Raw genomic sequence first — 16,778 nt, 5'->3', positions numbered from 1 at the left:
TGTAATTAATCGTTGCAATTAGCGAATTACCATATTAGGACACTGTGCGAATATGTTACCAGTAATTAGTCCAGAACCCCTGCTCGAGCGTTTTCACAAAATCAACAGAATAATATATAATTTCGTTCGTGATTGAACAAACTCTTGACCATTTATAACATTCGAGTGAGCAAAAATTAATGTGCGTTTTTTTCATTTCTTACGTACTTCTCATAAGAAATACTTTTTGACGTCATTCAATGGTTATTAGAAGCCTCTGTTGTACAATTAAGATTTATAACTATTTTTGACTGATATATACTTCGTACATACATAGATTGAATCACGTCTATATTCATTGCAGGGTAGACAGAGTCTTGAAAAGACTGATAGGCCAGGTTCAACTGTTTGGCTTGATAGAAGTTAGATTCAAAGAGTGACAGTTTCTAGCCCATCGCCTACAAGTAGAATCCCAAGTTTATAAGCCTATCGCTTAGTCGCCCTATGCATCCATGGAAACGAGATGGAGTGGTACTATTCTTTTGTCTGTTAATGCCGGGAACGACACGGCTTTGCATTTCATGTTGCCTTTCATAATAAAATGATGGACACCAAACCTTATAATGTACAAATGGGTCGGATTGCTGCAAGGTCCTCCCTTTCCACATAACATTAATGACGAGGAAATGTTCGCTCTGGTTTATGACGTCACGGAGAATGCTCGGTTCCTGTGCCAGCGAGTACTACGAATGTCTTGAATGAAGCACTGCATCACATTAACAGTGATCGTCAACAGGGGAGACCACTGCGTTAAATGTTCATAAAGAATTCATTCATAAGAAGCTTCCATCATATTTATAAAACTAGTATTCCTCTCAGCAAGCAATGAGAACGGCGCATAAATAAGGTTTATTGATGCTCGACAGCGGGCTGCCGAGCGGTATAACTTGGGCTTAATAGTGGGTAAAAGGTTGTTACGAGTGTCCGCGAGCAATGCGCGCTCACTTGCCTTTCTTAGGGAGTAACAAACTTTGGCATTCACGTGTATAGTTCACGTCAAAATAGTATTGTAAGTCACTAGAGCAGGCCGGCAGGTCCGCCCGCGTAATCAAAACAACCCATTAGTTTCTGCTTCCCCGGGAGTTTCGGGAAATCCACTCTTAGTGCAGGGGTGCACTAAGAGTGGATTTAGCAGTTAGTGTTACCAAGAATATTGAAAAAGAATGAAGTGGTAGAGGTTTTCTTCAGCTAAAGCTCCAACAAGCCTCGCCTGGTTTAGACGAACCATCCTTTATTCGCCTTCGCACCTTTAATCTTATAAATTCCTACTGTAATCATTGTAAGTTTATCATATGTTATATAATGAAGCGCGTGTAGCCACCACATGATGTCTTGTTTTGCAATTGGTTTTCATTATAAAATTCGGATTGATATTAAATAAAGTCAAAAGTGGCATAAACGTTTTCTGATCTGAGATTTGTTTATCTGCCTAGCAACTACTTCTGTGTGCGATGCGTCCGGTCCCGGCCCGGTCCGCGCCGGGCCCACCCCGTCTCGCCCCGGCCCCGCTCCGGGGCATTGAAATCCGGTCAATGAAGCATTTTCTTAGATCAAATTAATCATCTAGAAATGTAGAGTTATAAGTAGAGGTATATAGTAACTGTACTGTAAAATAGGACCACTCTTTATCTCTCTCATAGATGTCGTAAAAGGCGACTAAGGAAAAGAAAATACACCTGGGTTTCTTCTTGTAGGCGATGCGCTAGTACCCTGTCATTATTAAAATCTCTTTTATCTATCTCATTATGCTATACCACTGAACGTGGCGTTTCAGTCTTTTCAAGACTGGTGTTACCGTCTACTCCGGAAGTGACACAGACGTGATTATATATTAAGTATGGGTATATATTGTATATTTTACGTACATATTAAATTGATCCACTGTAATATATATATTATCCTATACTTTTAAACGAGCAATATCTTATATATAAAATTCTCGTCTCACAATGTTCGTTTCCGTACTCCTCCGATACGGCTTAACCGATTCTGATGAAGTTTTGTAAGCATATTGAGTAGGTCTGAGAATCGGCCAACATCTGTTTTTCATACCCCTTAGTGATAAGGAATGTCCACCCTTCACATTTTTTTAACTATAAATTACTTAAAATTTTCTAGATTTCTGTTAGTATTAAAATATGAAGTATTGTTAGGGTAGTACGAGGGGCTATCGCGTGCTACGAGGGTCGTAGCCCGTAGCCCGCTACGCACGCTCGTAGCAGTTAGCTGCGCATGACTAGGGTTGAAAAAAGCGAGAAATTTTCCGGTTTTTTTCAAATTCCCTCGTATACATACAAGTTTTTTACGAAAGTTTCAAGAAAGATAAGAATGAAATATTTCATGTTTTTTATTAATAAAACGGAAAAATATGAAAGAAACGGAAAAATACGATAGAAAAAGTATTGATTACCTTACAATATGCATAATTTTTTTTAAAATTGGTAATTATACATAGAATATATATATAGTTTTCCAATCGTTTTTTTTATATTTTTCGAAACAAACGACGAAAATCTCAATAAAACCGTTTTTTCCCCAAGGTTTTATTGTGATATATTTCAATGTAATAAACCAATAAAACGGTAAAAAACGAAAAAACGTTTCTTTCACCGAAAAAAACAATTTATTTCTTTCGGAATTTTCAACGCTACGCATGACCCGAGCTCGCCGGCGACCTTGCCGCTGCAGCGTGACTGCGTGCACGCGAGGGGGCGGGAGACTGACACGGGCCTCCTAGCCTAGCAGTCCTAGGGCAGAGGTGGGCATCAATGTTCTTCTGACGGAGTTTGCCTTGCGCAATAAACTTACGGCCAAAATTTGGGTTTATTATAAAATGAAGAATCTTAGAAACTGTATTGACAAAGTGATGACTGTCAGGTCAGGCAGGCGAGGCGACTTCAATCAGGGCCGTTTCATTGCGAGTCAGCGAGAGCGAGCGCAGAAACGACGTGACTTCTGGAGGCTGCAACCTCGAGAGAGACCTTTAATCATTTTAGGCCGTGTTATAAAGTAGAGCAGCTACAGTTTTAAAGATAATAATGATAGTCTGTCTGCGATGGTCTAACAGTGAAGGGTGTCGACCAACAGGTGGAGAGGCGCTCGCTGGCCGCATCAAGGGTCGGAGCGGAAGGCAGCACTGCTCTGCTGGCCTCACTGCCGGGAGCTTGAGGCCACAGTAGCGTGCCTTATGACATAATACCTACAATGAAAGTACAGCGCAGTGTCTTTCTGACTTTATTGATAGCGACAAAATGTGATTTATTGATAGCGAAAAAGTGTAATGAGACCTGCAGAAGAAGCCTATTATAAGCTAGAGTTTGTGTTTAAACTGAACTAAACTAAACGCATGATCAGTGCATTCTGCACTGGGTTACCGCTCAGGAAACCACGAACAAAATGAGAGTGGCCCAGAAGCAAATGGACCGTGTGAGTCAATAAGAAGCAAAAAACAATAAGTAGTAAAGTGAAATTGTGATTTGTTTATGCTTATAGGTATCGGTTTTATCTAAAAACCTTGAACAATACATTCATTGTGTGGGTATTTGTCAAGAAAATGGGCTAATACGAGAAATGATAAACCAGTTATAATTAAATCAAATGAAAAATAGGAAGAGAAATTGCACGGTTACAACATGTTGAGTCCTGTTTGTGCTGGCGGGCAGCACGAGCTGGCTCCGGTCTGCAAACCATTGCACTTAGCGCCTTATACTTAATGACTCACAGTCAACTCATGGCCGAATTCTGTCAATGCATATTATATAACAATAGTTATCTATCTAAAGAAGTATTACTTATCCAAATAACTTATCTTGGTGGAAGTTTTCGTCAAGGTAACGTAGATACGAGTGTTTACGCGTAAGTTATCGGCGATCGGACGGCCGGATAAGATAGCGTGGACGGCGGTCACGTGCACCGCGGGGTGCAGGGCGCTGTGACCGGCGGCCGCCCCGGCCGGCCGCCCCGGCCCGGCCCGGCTCAGGCCCCACGTTGCCGCCCGCGGCCCGGCCACTCGTTCGGTTATGTCGTACGAGTACAGAGACAAGGCGCCCATGCGATTGGGGACAAGAGAACAATTTTCGAAATTAAATTCGTAGCGTATAATGTGACCGTTGAAATTTAAGATATCGCCTTTGTTAAAATTTAATTAATGAGTCATAACAGAAATAGAATTTACCGTTGATATATTTGATTTTTAAATAAAACTATTGTCACTTCGAGCTTCAGTAAAAAATGTAGGATATTGAAAACAAGATGTGGTTGCAAAAGTAGGTACCTACTTGTATACACTTAGAATCACGTCAACATCCCTTGCGGGGTAGACAGAGCTAACAGTTTTGACAAGACTGAAAGGCAACGTTCAGCTGTGTGGCATATTGATATTCAAAGATTGACAGGTTGCTAGTAAATCGCCTGAACGAAGAATCCCAAGCTAGCGAGCTACAGCCTGTTCTCCATTCCGCCTTCCACGACACCGGGCCACTGGCGGGGGTGCTCCTGTCGTTAGCGGCCGCGAGCCACGCGGGCCGGCTTGGCTGTTTGTCGGATTATATTGTATATTATTGTTGTAATGGGGAATACATTTTTTTTTTACTATATGTCAATATATTATGAGTTTAAAATAATAAAACATCTAAAATCGCGTTTTAACTGTGGCACATTCTTTGCCTGAAGGCCGCGCGACCCTCGCCGCCCCTCCCCGCCTCGCCCTTGGCACTCACGACATGGTACTCTGCTGTAGAGAATAGACAACATATATTATATTATGTTTTAATTTTCGAATTGATCACTTTCTAGGTCCATCCGCTTTTGACCCATTTTTATAAACTTGACTCAGCAGGGAAACTGTGCATAAATAGGAACGTAGTGAAGAGCATCTCTGTGTGGTGTCTAGTCGGGCTGCGCGCCTACTCCGTGCATAACCAAGTGTTTCTGTGAATGGCATAGAGAAGAACTAGGTAGCGCAACAAAAAATTGTGTCAAGTACGGTCAAACAAGTGGGACAAGAACTGCCAAATATTCCGCAGCCCGCTTGACCACGCAAATAAGTATATTCCAAAGTTTTATAGAAAAAACATCTTGTTTCTATAAACGAGTATAATAATATGATGTGTCAAATTAACAAAGTGAGACTAATTAAATTTCCGAACAAAGCGCTCGTTTTACTTTACAGATGGTAGCGATGGACGGTGTTAAGGATTTTGACATCAAGAAATATTACTAGAATTAGAGAGACAATACGCGAGCGCAGCGCTCTTCCCCGCGACGTAGCTGGTACAACCTCAATGTAGGTGGAGCCGTGACTTGCGTCGTGGATATAGAGTGTGTTCCGGCACTCGGGGCGGCCACAGCGCGTCCGCGGCGGCCGTGTGTCGCCGGCGCCGGCGGCCGCGACACGCTATTTACCATAACACTGCGCTGTGACTTCACTATGACTATGTATGCGAGACGCGTGCGATACTTGAGAGAATTTTACACGTTCAATTTTAATTTGTCAGATCTTCAGGCATGATCGCGAATGAACTTTATTACAAACAATATTTACGCGGTCATCGGTCATTATTATTATAAAATCTGTTGATGTAATGTATTATAGCCCCACTCTGTTAGCGGCATGCGGAGCGCACGCGCATGCGAGGTGACAGCAGGCGCGCGCCCTTCGAATTCCGCGACATTCACTTCTTGGTGGAATATTCCGGTGTCTCCCGCGCCGGTTAAAAATACGCGATGAGACCCGCCCCGGGCCCCGGGCGCGGCGGCCGGTCTGACCGCCTCGCCGACGTCGTCACTCTCAATGGACGATTTAATGCAAAAAACTAATCCGACTACTAGTTCCTCGCATACTTATTCGAATAGTAGTTGTTGCCCGTGCCTTCGTTCGCCGTAAAAGTTCACTGACCCTAGACCCCTGTATTGCCACTTTGGGGGAGACATCTTAAAAAAACAGCATTCTTATCAGAGCAATAGTTTTCGCGTGATACGAATACAAACATAGGTACACACAGACAAGAATACTAACTACTATCCCCCATATCGGTTTTCCGGCAAGTTGCCTTTAAGTCAGACATCGTCCAGTTACCTTGTTATTATTGTATGGATGGATATGGCTTCATGAATCATCAATATCATCAAACCGTTTAATAAAACTGAAGAACAAATAAATATTCTTGTAATTTAACGACAAAGACGACGAATCTGCATTTTTAAATTTTTTTTCTACCTGTCTGTTGACCAAAGTACTCGAAATTTGTTATGAAAGCACATTACCTGCCGAGGGTCATGCCACCGAAGGATAATCAAAACAGACCTTTGGGTTTAACCATAAAACTAGAGTAGTCTTACTAAATAAAATCCACTGAATTATGAATAAGAACAAGGCTGGTGACTTTTCAGTTTTATCAAGACTGTTTACTGTCCACCCCGCAAGGTATAAAGACGTGACATGGCGTGTCCGGGGTAAAAGGTTAGATAAGCAGCATGTCCCGCTGCACACTCTATTTGAGCTAGCGCTGCGCGCGCGCACTCCGGCGGACGGCCGTGGCCGCTGCCGCGGGGCCGCGTGCGCCAGCTGAGAACGCACTCATTGATCACAAATTGATAACTACTAAGTATTGATCAGGGCTGCAGCCGGGACGGTCTAGCGGCACTCTTGACACGCCGCGAAGGTTGCTGCGCGTCATCATTAGATCATCGGCGAGGTCGCTGTAGAAGGACAAGTGAAGCATTTGTTTGGTCAATGGTCCATATTTATTATTATATATTACAGAGGTTTAGTAATAAATGTACTCGCATGTCGTAGCCCGATAGTTGCATTGGCCTGATTATGATATGCCCGGGCACTTCATGGACCTATCTACTCCAGCCACATTGATCAGGGACATTGGCTCTGTCTGACCCTCGGAAGGGATGTAGTCGTGATTTTATGTGTGTAGGAATGTTATCGAAACAAAACATTGGTTTTAATAATGATTTATTAAAATATATTTAAGCTTCAAATAAAACAAGAATTATAATTAATATTGCATGGTGTTACATATTGAAAGAGGCAGGAGGAACAGGCAGGCAGTCACGCGGCAGGGCGGTCTCATGTCACTCAGTGGCTTCTCCCACCGTTCATGCGTAAGTCAATAGTTATTATTAAAAATTATGTGGTTTAATTTTAGTTTAAATAGAAGCTTGTTTAGCTTTAAAATAAATACGTAAAACTGAAATTTGTTATCTTACTTAAGTTATTTTTAAAGTAAATTATGGATTACAAAATAAAATATGGCCGCAAAAATAAAATAGGCTGGCAGCAACAGTGAAGTATAAATCAAGCAGAAAATAGAAGCGAACGGTTCTGTTTTTTTTTAATTTACACTGGCTTTGATTATTTGTTTTGGGAATTGTCTTTGTTGTTGGGCGAATATTTAAGGACAGACAAGAAGTGGGAAGTAGGTTTTCCTAAATTAAACAATGATTTTGAGAATGAAGTGAATTGAGACTAGAAGAAAAAAATAATATTGACATGGTCATAAAAATATTCTTTGTGCGTACATTTAAGAGCTCCTAGTTAAGCAAATAGCCTTTTTATTATTGACTTTTACATACATATATATATATATTAACGTCTTATACCTTGCGCGGTAGAAAAAGGCAACAGTCTCGAATTTAAGTGAAAATAAGTAGACGGTTGATACCTCTGTTCTGCATTCGTGCTTTGTCTGGTAGACCTAACTTCCACTCACATAAATATAATTGTAATGTTTTTAATCAGTGATTGGGACTAAGAAGATTGAATTGGGACCAACTCGTTCATAGCCCACAGCAAATGTTCTTAAAATGAAGTCGGTGCGGTTATGTGCCCATTGCATCACTCACTGTCATCAGTGACTGACTCGGCAGAAATATAGTTGTCACCGAGCGTTGTCCGGGTGAAGTCTGGAGATCGGGCCAATTTTTCAGTTTACCGGTATTCAGGCGAAACACATTAATAATTAGCAGTTAACACCCGGGTATGGTTTGAGCGAGCAGCGGCCGTGCAGCTGTGGCGATGTAGCGGCGCGGGCGCGGAGGTCGCGGGCGCGTCCCGGGCGGCGCCGTCGCAGCCCGAGACCGTAGGTACTGAGGCCGCGCTGTCTATTGCCCATACGCATACCGCAAGTTGTATCATGTGGACCACAAGCCATAGCTCACGAGACGGAACAAGACGGCTTTAACTATTTACTTGCACCTTAGGTTCCTATTGACAAACGTAATGTGTAGGTTCTACCTGAATGGGATCAATCAAATTACATTATTTATAAGGATTTGGCCGGGGCCGCGTACTTGCACAAATAACAAACACAGGAATATAATAAGCTGGGTATAAGAAGTCATGACCCAATTTGTTCTTATCACTAAATGAGTAAGAGCACCCCAGAGCCGCAGTGGCGGGCGCCCCTGAGCTGGTGTCGGGACCATGCAGTGCAGACCAACAACAGTGCGCCACCGGAAGGTCTCATTCATATACATCCATATTATTGTCGTCAATATCATCTATTTCAGGAGCAGTGTCAAATCTCTATTGATATCAAGTACAGAATGAATGTTTGCCACATGACATGAATACATCTAAGACAGGAGAGTGATAATAGAAGAAAAGTGAAAATAAACTAACCTTACTAAGCAATTTACTTTAAGTTCAAAACAAAAATATATAGGTAATAAACAATTACGAGGGGTCCCATAACGCGACGTATTTCTTAAAAATTATTACTTAATACGTATACTAAGGTACCTCAAGATTGAGTTCCTTTTATTAAAGCTCACTTTTTAAAGGGAACTAAAGTTTATTTATATAGGTTTTTCTTTTTACTTTAATAATTATACCGAAAAAACCGTGCCGCAAGCAGCAGTTAGTCGCGCCGCCGAGTCCGCGAGGCGGGCCGTGGCCGTGGCCGTGCGCCCGCGGCTATCATTAGACGCTGTATATTTAGCGGTCCTCCGCGAGCACTCGTGTCTGTCTGATAGCTTTACTTGGCCATAACTCGCATACGATCAGTCGAATAATAACATTTTATAAGTAAACATTATTAGCTGCTGTTTACGGCTTGCCATCATCTTCACCTGATAATTGTCAGATTATATAATATCACTTCTAAACTACTTATTAGGTATAATAATTTAGATAGGTATTAACAATAAAACCTAACTGCATTTTATTAGGTTTGTTCTGCATAATAAGTATACCTTACACGAATCTACGAAACTCGAAAAAAGTAAAAAAAAATAATTCAATACTTAAACCCGACTAAAACACGCTCTATAAGTATAAAAGGAGAAAATAGTCTCCGCTGAAAGCATACGAGGGTCAAACTGAAAGTTTTTAGAAAATCAAAATGAGAGCATTCTACTATAATATTAGTTTTATTATATCTTTTCAAAATAGTGTCCCTTTACGTCAATACATCGCTGCAGCCGATGGAACCATTGGGAGAAGCACCTTGCCCACTCTTCCTTAGGTGTCTCTTCGACGGCCCTTTCAACGAGCGACTGCTTCCTCAGCGTTCACAAAACGTTTACCGCGAAGTTGTTGAATAAATAGAAATCACAAGGTGCAAGGTCGGGGCTGTGTGGCGGGTGACCCAGTAATTCCACATTTGATGTCTCTAAAAAGTCGTGCGCCGTGGCGTTGTCGTGATGAAGGAGGCTTCTGCTGCGAGGCCGTTTCTCCCGAACTTTTTCAAAGACAAGTGGCAAACAAATATTGGTGTACGAGTAATGTATGAACTTATTCTGAAATAATTATTCAATGGAACCTTAAAGGCTGGGTGTGGCTTTGAGGTGGCCCAGAAACAAGTAAGGCTTAGTATGCATTTATTCATGAATCTAGTATTGACCGCGTGCTTTTGAAACGATGCAGATTGAATAGGTAATAGCAGCCGCAGGTGCGCCGTTACTTCATCATTACACTCGAGTTGCGCGCGCTCCACACGTTACTCTACTCGTAAACAATAATGTCAGCACCTCCGCCGCTCCCGCAGGGGCCGGACCCGTATGGAGCACACTCGTAGCTCACATCCAGCCGCCTGAATGTCGCCTCTGTCCGCCGTCTGCCGTCCTTACCCACACATTCTCATAGGCTTCATTCACTTCTCTTTTTGAAAATGCGTTTTTACATGTTTGTATGTTGTTATTAAAATGAAATTAATAAATAATCTTTTTTTGTTGAATATTGAAACACATTGCAACCCTTTAAATGTACATTTATTTAATGCTATTAATAGTAAATAAAATGGATAGGTATAAAGCGGAAATATAAACGGGTTCTGCTGGAGCGTGTGCTCTCTGGCAGGACCCAAAACATTTGGAATTCCAGCCAAACTACTTGCACACATATTTTGGGAATTTGCTACAAATATACACACTTAATATAGATATTAAATAATAATTAATTAATTTTTTTTTTTTTTTTTTTTTTTTTTTTTTTTTTTATTTTTTTTTTTTTTTTCAATTATTTATTAATTATTCATAATCTGTAACTGGGCTCTGCCAGGTAGCATCACATTTTCATTTTCAATAGCTGTCACTATACCTTCCTCAGCATCGTGTGGTGTCCCGCATGTAGAGTTCCATAATACTCGTAGCGCAGGCACCTAGTGAAACAGCGTGAAGGGTAATGGTGCGGGTGATTGTTGCAGATGGCGGGGCAGGACGAGGTGCAGCTGGACGAGGAGATGGAGCGCGTGGTGTGGGCCGAGGGCGCGCCGCCGCGCCGCGCCGAGCCGCCGCGCGCAGGTCTGTCACACTTTAGGGGCGCGGGCTCCGCGCGCCGGCGCACCTGAGGCCGCATCGTGCTCGTGCGCTGCTGCTTGCTCTCGCACATTTGCTCCCGGTGCGGCTCCGCTTGTAGTTGAGCGCCATGTACAATGTTACAATAAACTCAAAAACTACTGGGCTGATTTCCACTGTGACATAGACTTCTATTTTCTGTATTTTTAAAAGGGTTAAAGCTTTTGCGAAGCCCTTGCAAACCTTGTAAAATCATTTTATATGATTAAAGTACAAATAACTTTGAGATTCAGTCGTATCATATCTACTTATTAAATTCCAGGAGTTGTTTACATTAAGTTATATTCAGTTCCATATCCAGAAGTTCTTGTTTAGATAGCTATCAGCGATTAAATCTAATGATAGTGTTTTATCAATAAAGTACAACATATTATTCTTAATCTGCGCTTGCTTCACTCGATATGAGATTGAGTGCGCGTATCGCGCGCGCCAGACGAGAGACGCGGGAACCAGCCACCAATGCCTCAGCGGGCGCTTGACGAAGTGGACTTGTTATAGTAATTTTAAAGAACCAACTTAATGAATTTTCAACTTAATTCCATTGAAGTAAAGCAAACTTAAATATCATCACGTCTTTATCCTTGCGGTAAAGACAGAGCCAACAGTCTAGAAAATACCGATAGGATATTTTAGCTGTTTAGCTTAATGATAGATTGAGATTCAAATAGTGACAAGATGCTAACCCATCACCGAAAAGAAGAATTATAATTTAAGAACCCAAGATTATAATTTATAATATGATTTATAAATTAGATAAATTTATTTATTATAATCAAGATTATATTGTAAATAAAATTTATTATAAATAATATAAGGTAGAATTTGTTTGTAGATAAACTCTTTATTGCACATAAAAATAAATATAACAAATTATATATAAAATAAGACAGTCATTGGGTTTAGAAGAATACATTTTAATTTATTAAAATTACATACATACGGTATGGTATGGTATGGTCACGTCTATATCCCTTGCGGGGTAGACAAAGCCAACAGTCTTGAAAAGATTGAATGGACACGTTCAGCTATTTGGCTTAATGATAGAATTGAGATTCGAATAGTGACAGGTTGCTAGCCCATCGCCTAAAAAAGAATCCTAAGTTTGTAAGCCTATCCCTTAGTCGCCTTTTACGACATCCATGGGAAAGAGATGGAGTGGTCCTATTTTTTTATATTGGTGCCGGGAACTACACGGCATTGACATATTAACATCATTTTATTTTGTCCAATTTTAGTTTAAACATAATGTATTTGTTCAGTTAACTTTACAACAATGTAATAGATGTCGTTTTTACATATTGAAACGCGCTGTGATAAGGCAGCTGGGGATTTGGGAAATGTATTTATATATTTATTATTATACAGGGTGACTTTTAATTCAACTGCATAAATTTAACTGTTAAGTGTACTCATCTAAAGGATATTTAAAAACGTTAAAAGAAAAAGATCGGTTCATATTTCAGAAAGTACGAAAAAAAAAAGTATCAAAATTCACGATCCTAAATACGTAATATCACCCCGGCCGGCGGAAAAGCGACGCGTAAGATTCAGAGGTCAACGACACAATTCATTCAGCTGAGCGATCTCGACAACTTTGTACTTTACTTGATCTTGATACTAGAAAAATAATTTATTTTTCAGACATTTATTTACATGTTTAGTTTTAATTTCTTTTTGTAGTATTGGTCTTTGATAAAGCGTGTGACGTAGTTTTTGAGTGTTTTTTAAATGTTAAAGTGATGACGTTTAATTTAAATAAAAATAGGCTCAAACGGCTCAGAAGAATGGGTATAGTCTATGTTTAAAAGGATGCAGTTGTTTTAAATGTCACCCTGTATATGTATATATAGATACATGTATGTACACTGTCAACTTATCAATATTGCGCTACTTAGATGCCATCTAAATGGTATTGTCTACCCAATCTATTTATCAAACCCTTTATATTATTCTAAGAATATATTAGTATTAATGATATATGCGCAAAAATAAGTAACCGTATGTCTCGAATATTCTGAAAGTAATATGAAATAAGATCCGTCTATCTGTCATTAGGCTGTATCTCATAAATAGGTAATGATATCTTAAAAGCTACAATTTTCACAAATTATGTATCAACGTTGCTAAAAATATGTAAAGGGTGTTCCCCGTACAATAAATGTGTTATTTTCAGTATTTTTTTCTCAATATTAATAACGGCAAGATGTGTGGCGGCAGCGTGGTTGTTCAACCTAGTTATGGATAGTTGTTTGACAGATTTAAAGCCTTTTTTAAATCTGGTTATTAAGCCCAATTATTATTCTCCTTCCAATTTTCTCATCAGGTGTACAATTCTCTGCCTGAAAAAAATATTATTCGAAATGATAATCTTATAACACTGGTTCTTGTTCAAGTTTTGTCTTAATGCTCACTTCTGTTTCCAATCTATAACAAAACAATACCCATTATACATTTTTAATTTTGGAAGACAACGTGAAAAATTGACGTCAAATTTTTTTATACTAATTTTATAATTGTGTACCTTAATGTCTTATTTTGAATTTAAAAAGGTTTATAGTAAGAGACGAGAGCTGAAATAAAAATAAGGTAGTTACGGACGGATCTGAATCAAGTCCATTGATATTTTCATTATTTTTTCCTGTAACAAAGAAGGTAGGTAGGTAATACGTGAATAGCTAGGTACGTTACGTTAATATTTTTTATATGAGTTTTTTCTCTCTTTATCTCATCAAAGAAAAGGCGTAAGATTATCTCTAAAATAAAAATTATTTTTTTCTCCTGAAAGCACCTCGAGTGGACGATTTGATTTATATGAACTATTTGTGCTTCTTTTCACAGAAATCACTTTCATACCCATATTATATATACAAAAATATTTACACCACAATATCAAATAAACAATTTAACCCATATAACTCAGATACATTTAAAATTTACTCGAAGAATTTTTGCTATTTTTCGTATTTTTGGCTCATCGGGCGACGCCGAGCGACACGTCCATCGGCACCGAGCCCCGCCCGGGGTCTGTGCGCGGGCGCTCACGCACACAAGCGTACGAAGCACCTATATAAAAAATATTTTGTGTTTCTCAAACTTACATAGAATTTGAAATTAAATAATCAAACAATATTACTTTTTAATATTATTTGCCACGCTTGAGAATGTCTAGATGACGTATTTTTTACAACTTTGTACCCTTCTTCACATTAATCTCATATTGCCAGATTAGCGGAATATGCACGTTTTAGCATGTATCTAACTCACCCAATTCTGAACGAGAGCGTGAGGCCGTCGTAATGAACAACTGTTGCTTCTCCATGTTTAATTTGATCTGTTGTCTACATGCAGCGCCGCGTTGCTGACCAGCTCGATCCTAGTACTCTTCAATCCGATTTACCAGAAACAAATGTCTACTATAAATAAAACATTTTTGATCGCCTTCAAACCTGCGCCATCATTGATCCGTAACGTTCGTTCCCAGAGGGCGAGCCCGGAGACACGGCAGCAACGCACCAGGTAAGCGATGCCTCCAGTGGCTGCCGCGGCCCACCACACCACCACACCACGCCGCCGCGCCCGACACGATCGATACCGCCGCTGCCAAGGCCGACCCGCCCCGCTGGAGCCGGGCTGCCAACAGCCGCCTGCTTCACTGTATTCATTGCCGTTTCAGGTGATATCGTTAATGAACACGATTACTGTAAAAGTATAATAGTAATTCTTCAAAATTAATATATTTAAAGTTTTGAATGACATTAAATAAGCAATTTATAAATCAATGAAGGATATACTGTTCAGGTTATTGAAGCTTGTGGATCAAAACATGTACTAGTGCGATGTCTCTGGGGGAGCACCTGGATGTACGTACGCGGGGTTTGTGGAAGGGTTGTTCGGGACAAGTGCCCTGCGGGCATATTGACCTAACCTTACACAAAAGCATATGTAATTTGTGATGTATATATATTATGTGAACCCGACATTTTTATTAGGTATTTTATGAAAATGAATAATGTGGCCCACCAGCACACTCGCATGCTCGTGTTCCACAATATTTTTGTTTATGATCTCCCCCAACATTAACTGTATTTAAATATATCTAAATTTACTTCAACTATTGCCTTCGAAACTTGAGGTCCGCCTAAAAGACCGGTAGAAAATAGGTTTACTTCTTTTAAGACACTATATTTAGAGTTAGAAAATTTGACACAGGCAGAAAACGTGGACGACCGCCATGTACAATTCGGCGAGCGTGGCGAGCGCACCGAGCGCGCCGAGCCGCTCGACGCCGCAGACGACGAGCGCCGCGCACAAAGGAACGAGTGAGTTACTTGTCACGTTTTGAGATACTTATTCATAATTTTGTTGCAAATGAAAATGGTTGATGATTTATTATTTTTTCTAACGAGTGTTGAGTGCTGATAGTTTATTTCATTTATGACAGGGAACAAGCCATAAGAGCGCCATCTACGACTATCTCTCACCGGCCGGCCCCATTTTTTATAGCCATTACATTTCAACATGCTATGATATCAACCTGAAAGAATACGTTACGACTAGCGACCGTATCGTACGTACAGCGGAACGGACTGGCTGATTATTTTAAAACCAGAACTAACCCAACTTACCAATCCGTCCAAATAGCTTACGACGCAACAAACGACCGATAACCAATTTTTTTTTGTTGATGTCTCTGTTACGTATTCACGAGTAAATTTGGTATAAATTTAGCTAAAAACACGAGGTCTTTTAGGTGTTTTAGGATTTAACTCAATGATACTATATCATCGGTAACGTTGTCACGTTGCATCCCCGTAGACTGTCGTCTACGGGGATGCAATGTGTTTAAGATGTAACCCCGGTATGTATGGTACCTTCATACCAAATTATTTCTTACATACATACATATAATCACGTCTATATCTACAAACGTACAGATGATACTCAATGTACAGACAAAAGTTTTTTACTGTTTTATAATATGTATTGATAAATAATTTTAAAAAATCGTCACACACTGTCATAATAATATTTCCGCGTCAGCTATTAATATTTTTAAATTTCCAAAACAAAGTAATATTTTACTGTATTTCATATTTCACACACAAATATAATAACTGGGCTAAATGATTTCGTTAAAAGTAGAAACATAAAATGAATTTTTTTTGACAAGTTACAAAATAACGAAAAAAGCTATAAATATAGAAATATTAAAGAATATTGAGTTTTGTAAACATATAAATAAATTACCATAAACACAAAAAAATAGAGTATGCTTATAAATTCGAGTAAATGGATAACTTTTTTATATTCAAAAAAGTTATCCATTTATTCATCCGTGTTGCGCTGAGCGGCCTTCGCGAAGCATGTGCTTGGTGTGAGAGCGGGACAGCGTTACAAACGGATCCAGCTCGGGGTGCATGGACAAATGCCAGTCTTCGGTCGACATTTTCCGTAATTGCCATGGTCATTTTTGTCTTTAAAACCAACGCGTCCTTAACTTACTTTTGCAGTATAATAGGGATGTGGACTGTACTCAAATAAGTATAAAATTTTACCACGAAAAGGTAGTTTCTATAGTAAAAATAATAAAAATCACAATATTTTCCTCAATAAACAAGGGATTATTTTTTTATTTAATAAAATGTAATTAAATATTTCACCCTCAAGTCACGTGACAATGAACACCAATCAAAATGCGTGATGTCACGCGTTGCAATACAAGAATTTTCGCTGTCAAATACTATGGTGTTTGTTGATATATGGATCATATTATTACCGTGATTACCGTCCGATTATCTTAGCCACAGAAATACTTTGTGTAGAATGAGTCTGTTCTTTTTCTCTTTCAAATTCCGTTATTGATTCCAATCTTTGCCTTTTAACTGCTAATAGTCGAGTTGTTATGTTTTCGGTTCGTCTTTTCTATCGGG

The 16,778-nt window shown here is 39.6% G+C and overlaps 1 protein-coding gene across 2 annotated transcripts in view; it reads left to right on the top strand.

Annotated features, from left to right (window-relative positions):
* The window catches only part of LOC106129538 (anion exchange protein 2), a 42,501-nt gene that overhangs the window by 197 nt on the left and 25,526 nt on the right, over window positions 1-16,778 (top strand). For both annotated transcript variants that reach the window (XM_013328132.2, XM_013328133.2), the window contains exons 2-4: window positions 10,698-10,794; window positions 14,330-14,364; window positions 15,058-15,167. In XM_013328132.2, coding sequence (XP_013183586.1) covers window positions 10,698-10,794; window positions 14,330-14,364; window positions 15,058-15,167 — 242 coding nt within the window. The remainder of the gene's footprint in view (window positions 1-10,697; window positions 10,795-14,329; window positions 14,365-15,057; window positions 15,168-16,778) is intronic.

This window comes from Amyelois transitella, chromosome Z (assembly GCF_032362555.1).
Source record: "Amyelois transitella isolate CPQ chromosome Z, ilAmyTran1.1, whole genome shotgun sequence".
NCBI classification, from domain to species: domain Eukaryota; kingdom Metazoa; phylum Arthropoda; class Insecta; order Lepidoptera; family Pyralidae; genus Amyelois; species Amyelois transitella.
Note: the sequence above shows the minus strand (reverse complement) of the source record. Positions and strands in the feature narration are given on the sequence as shown.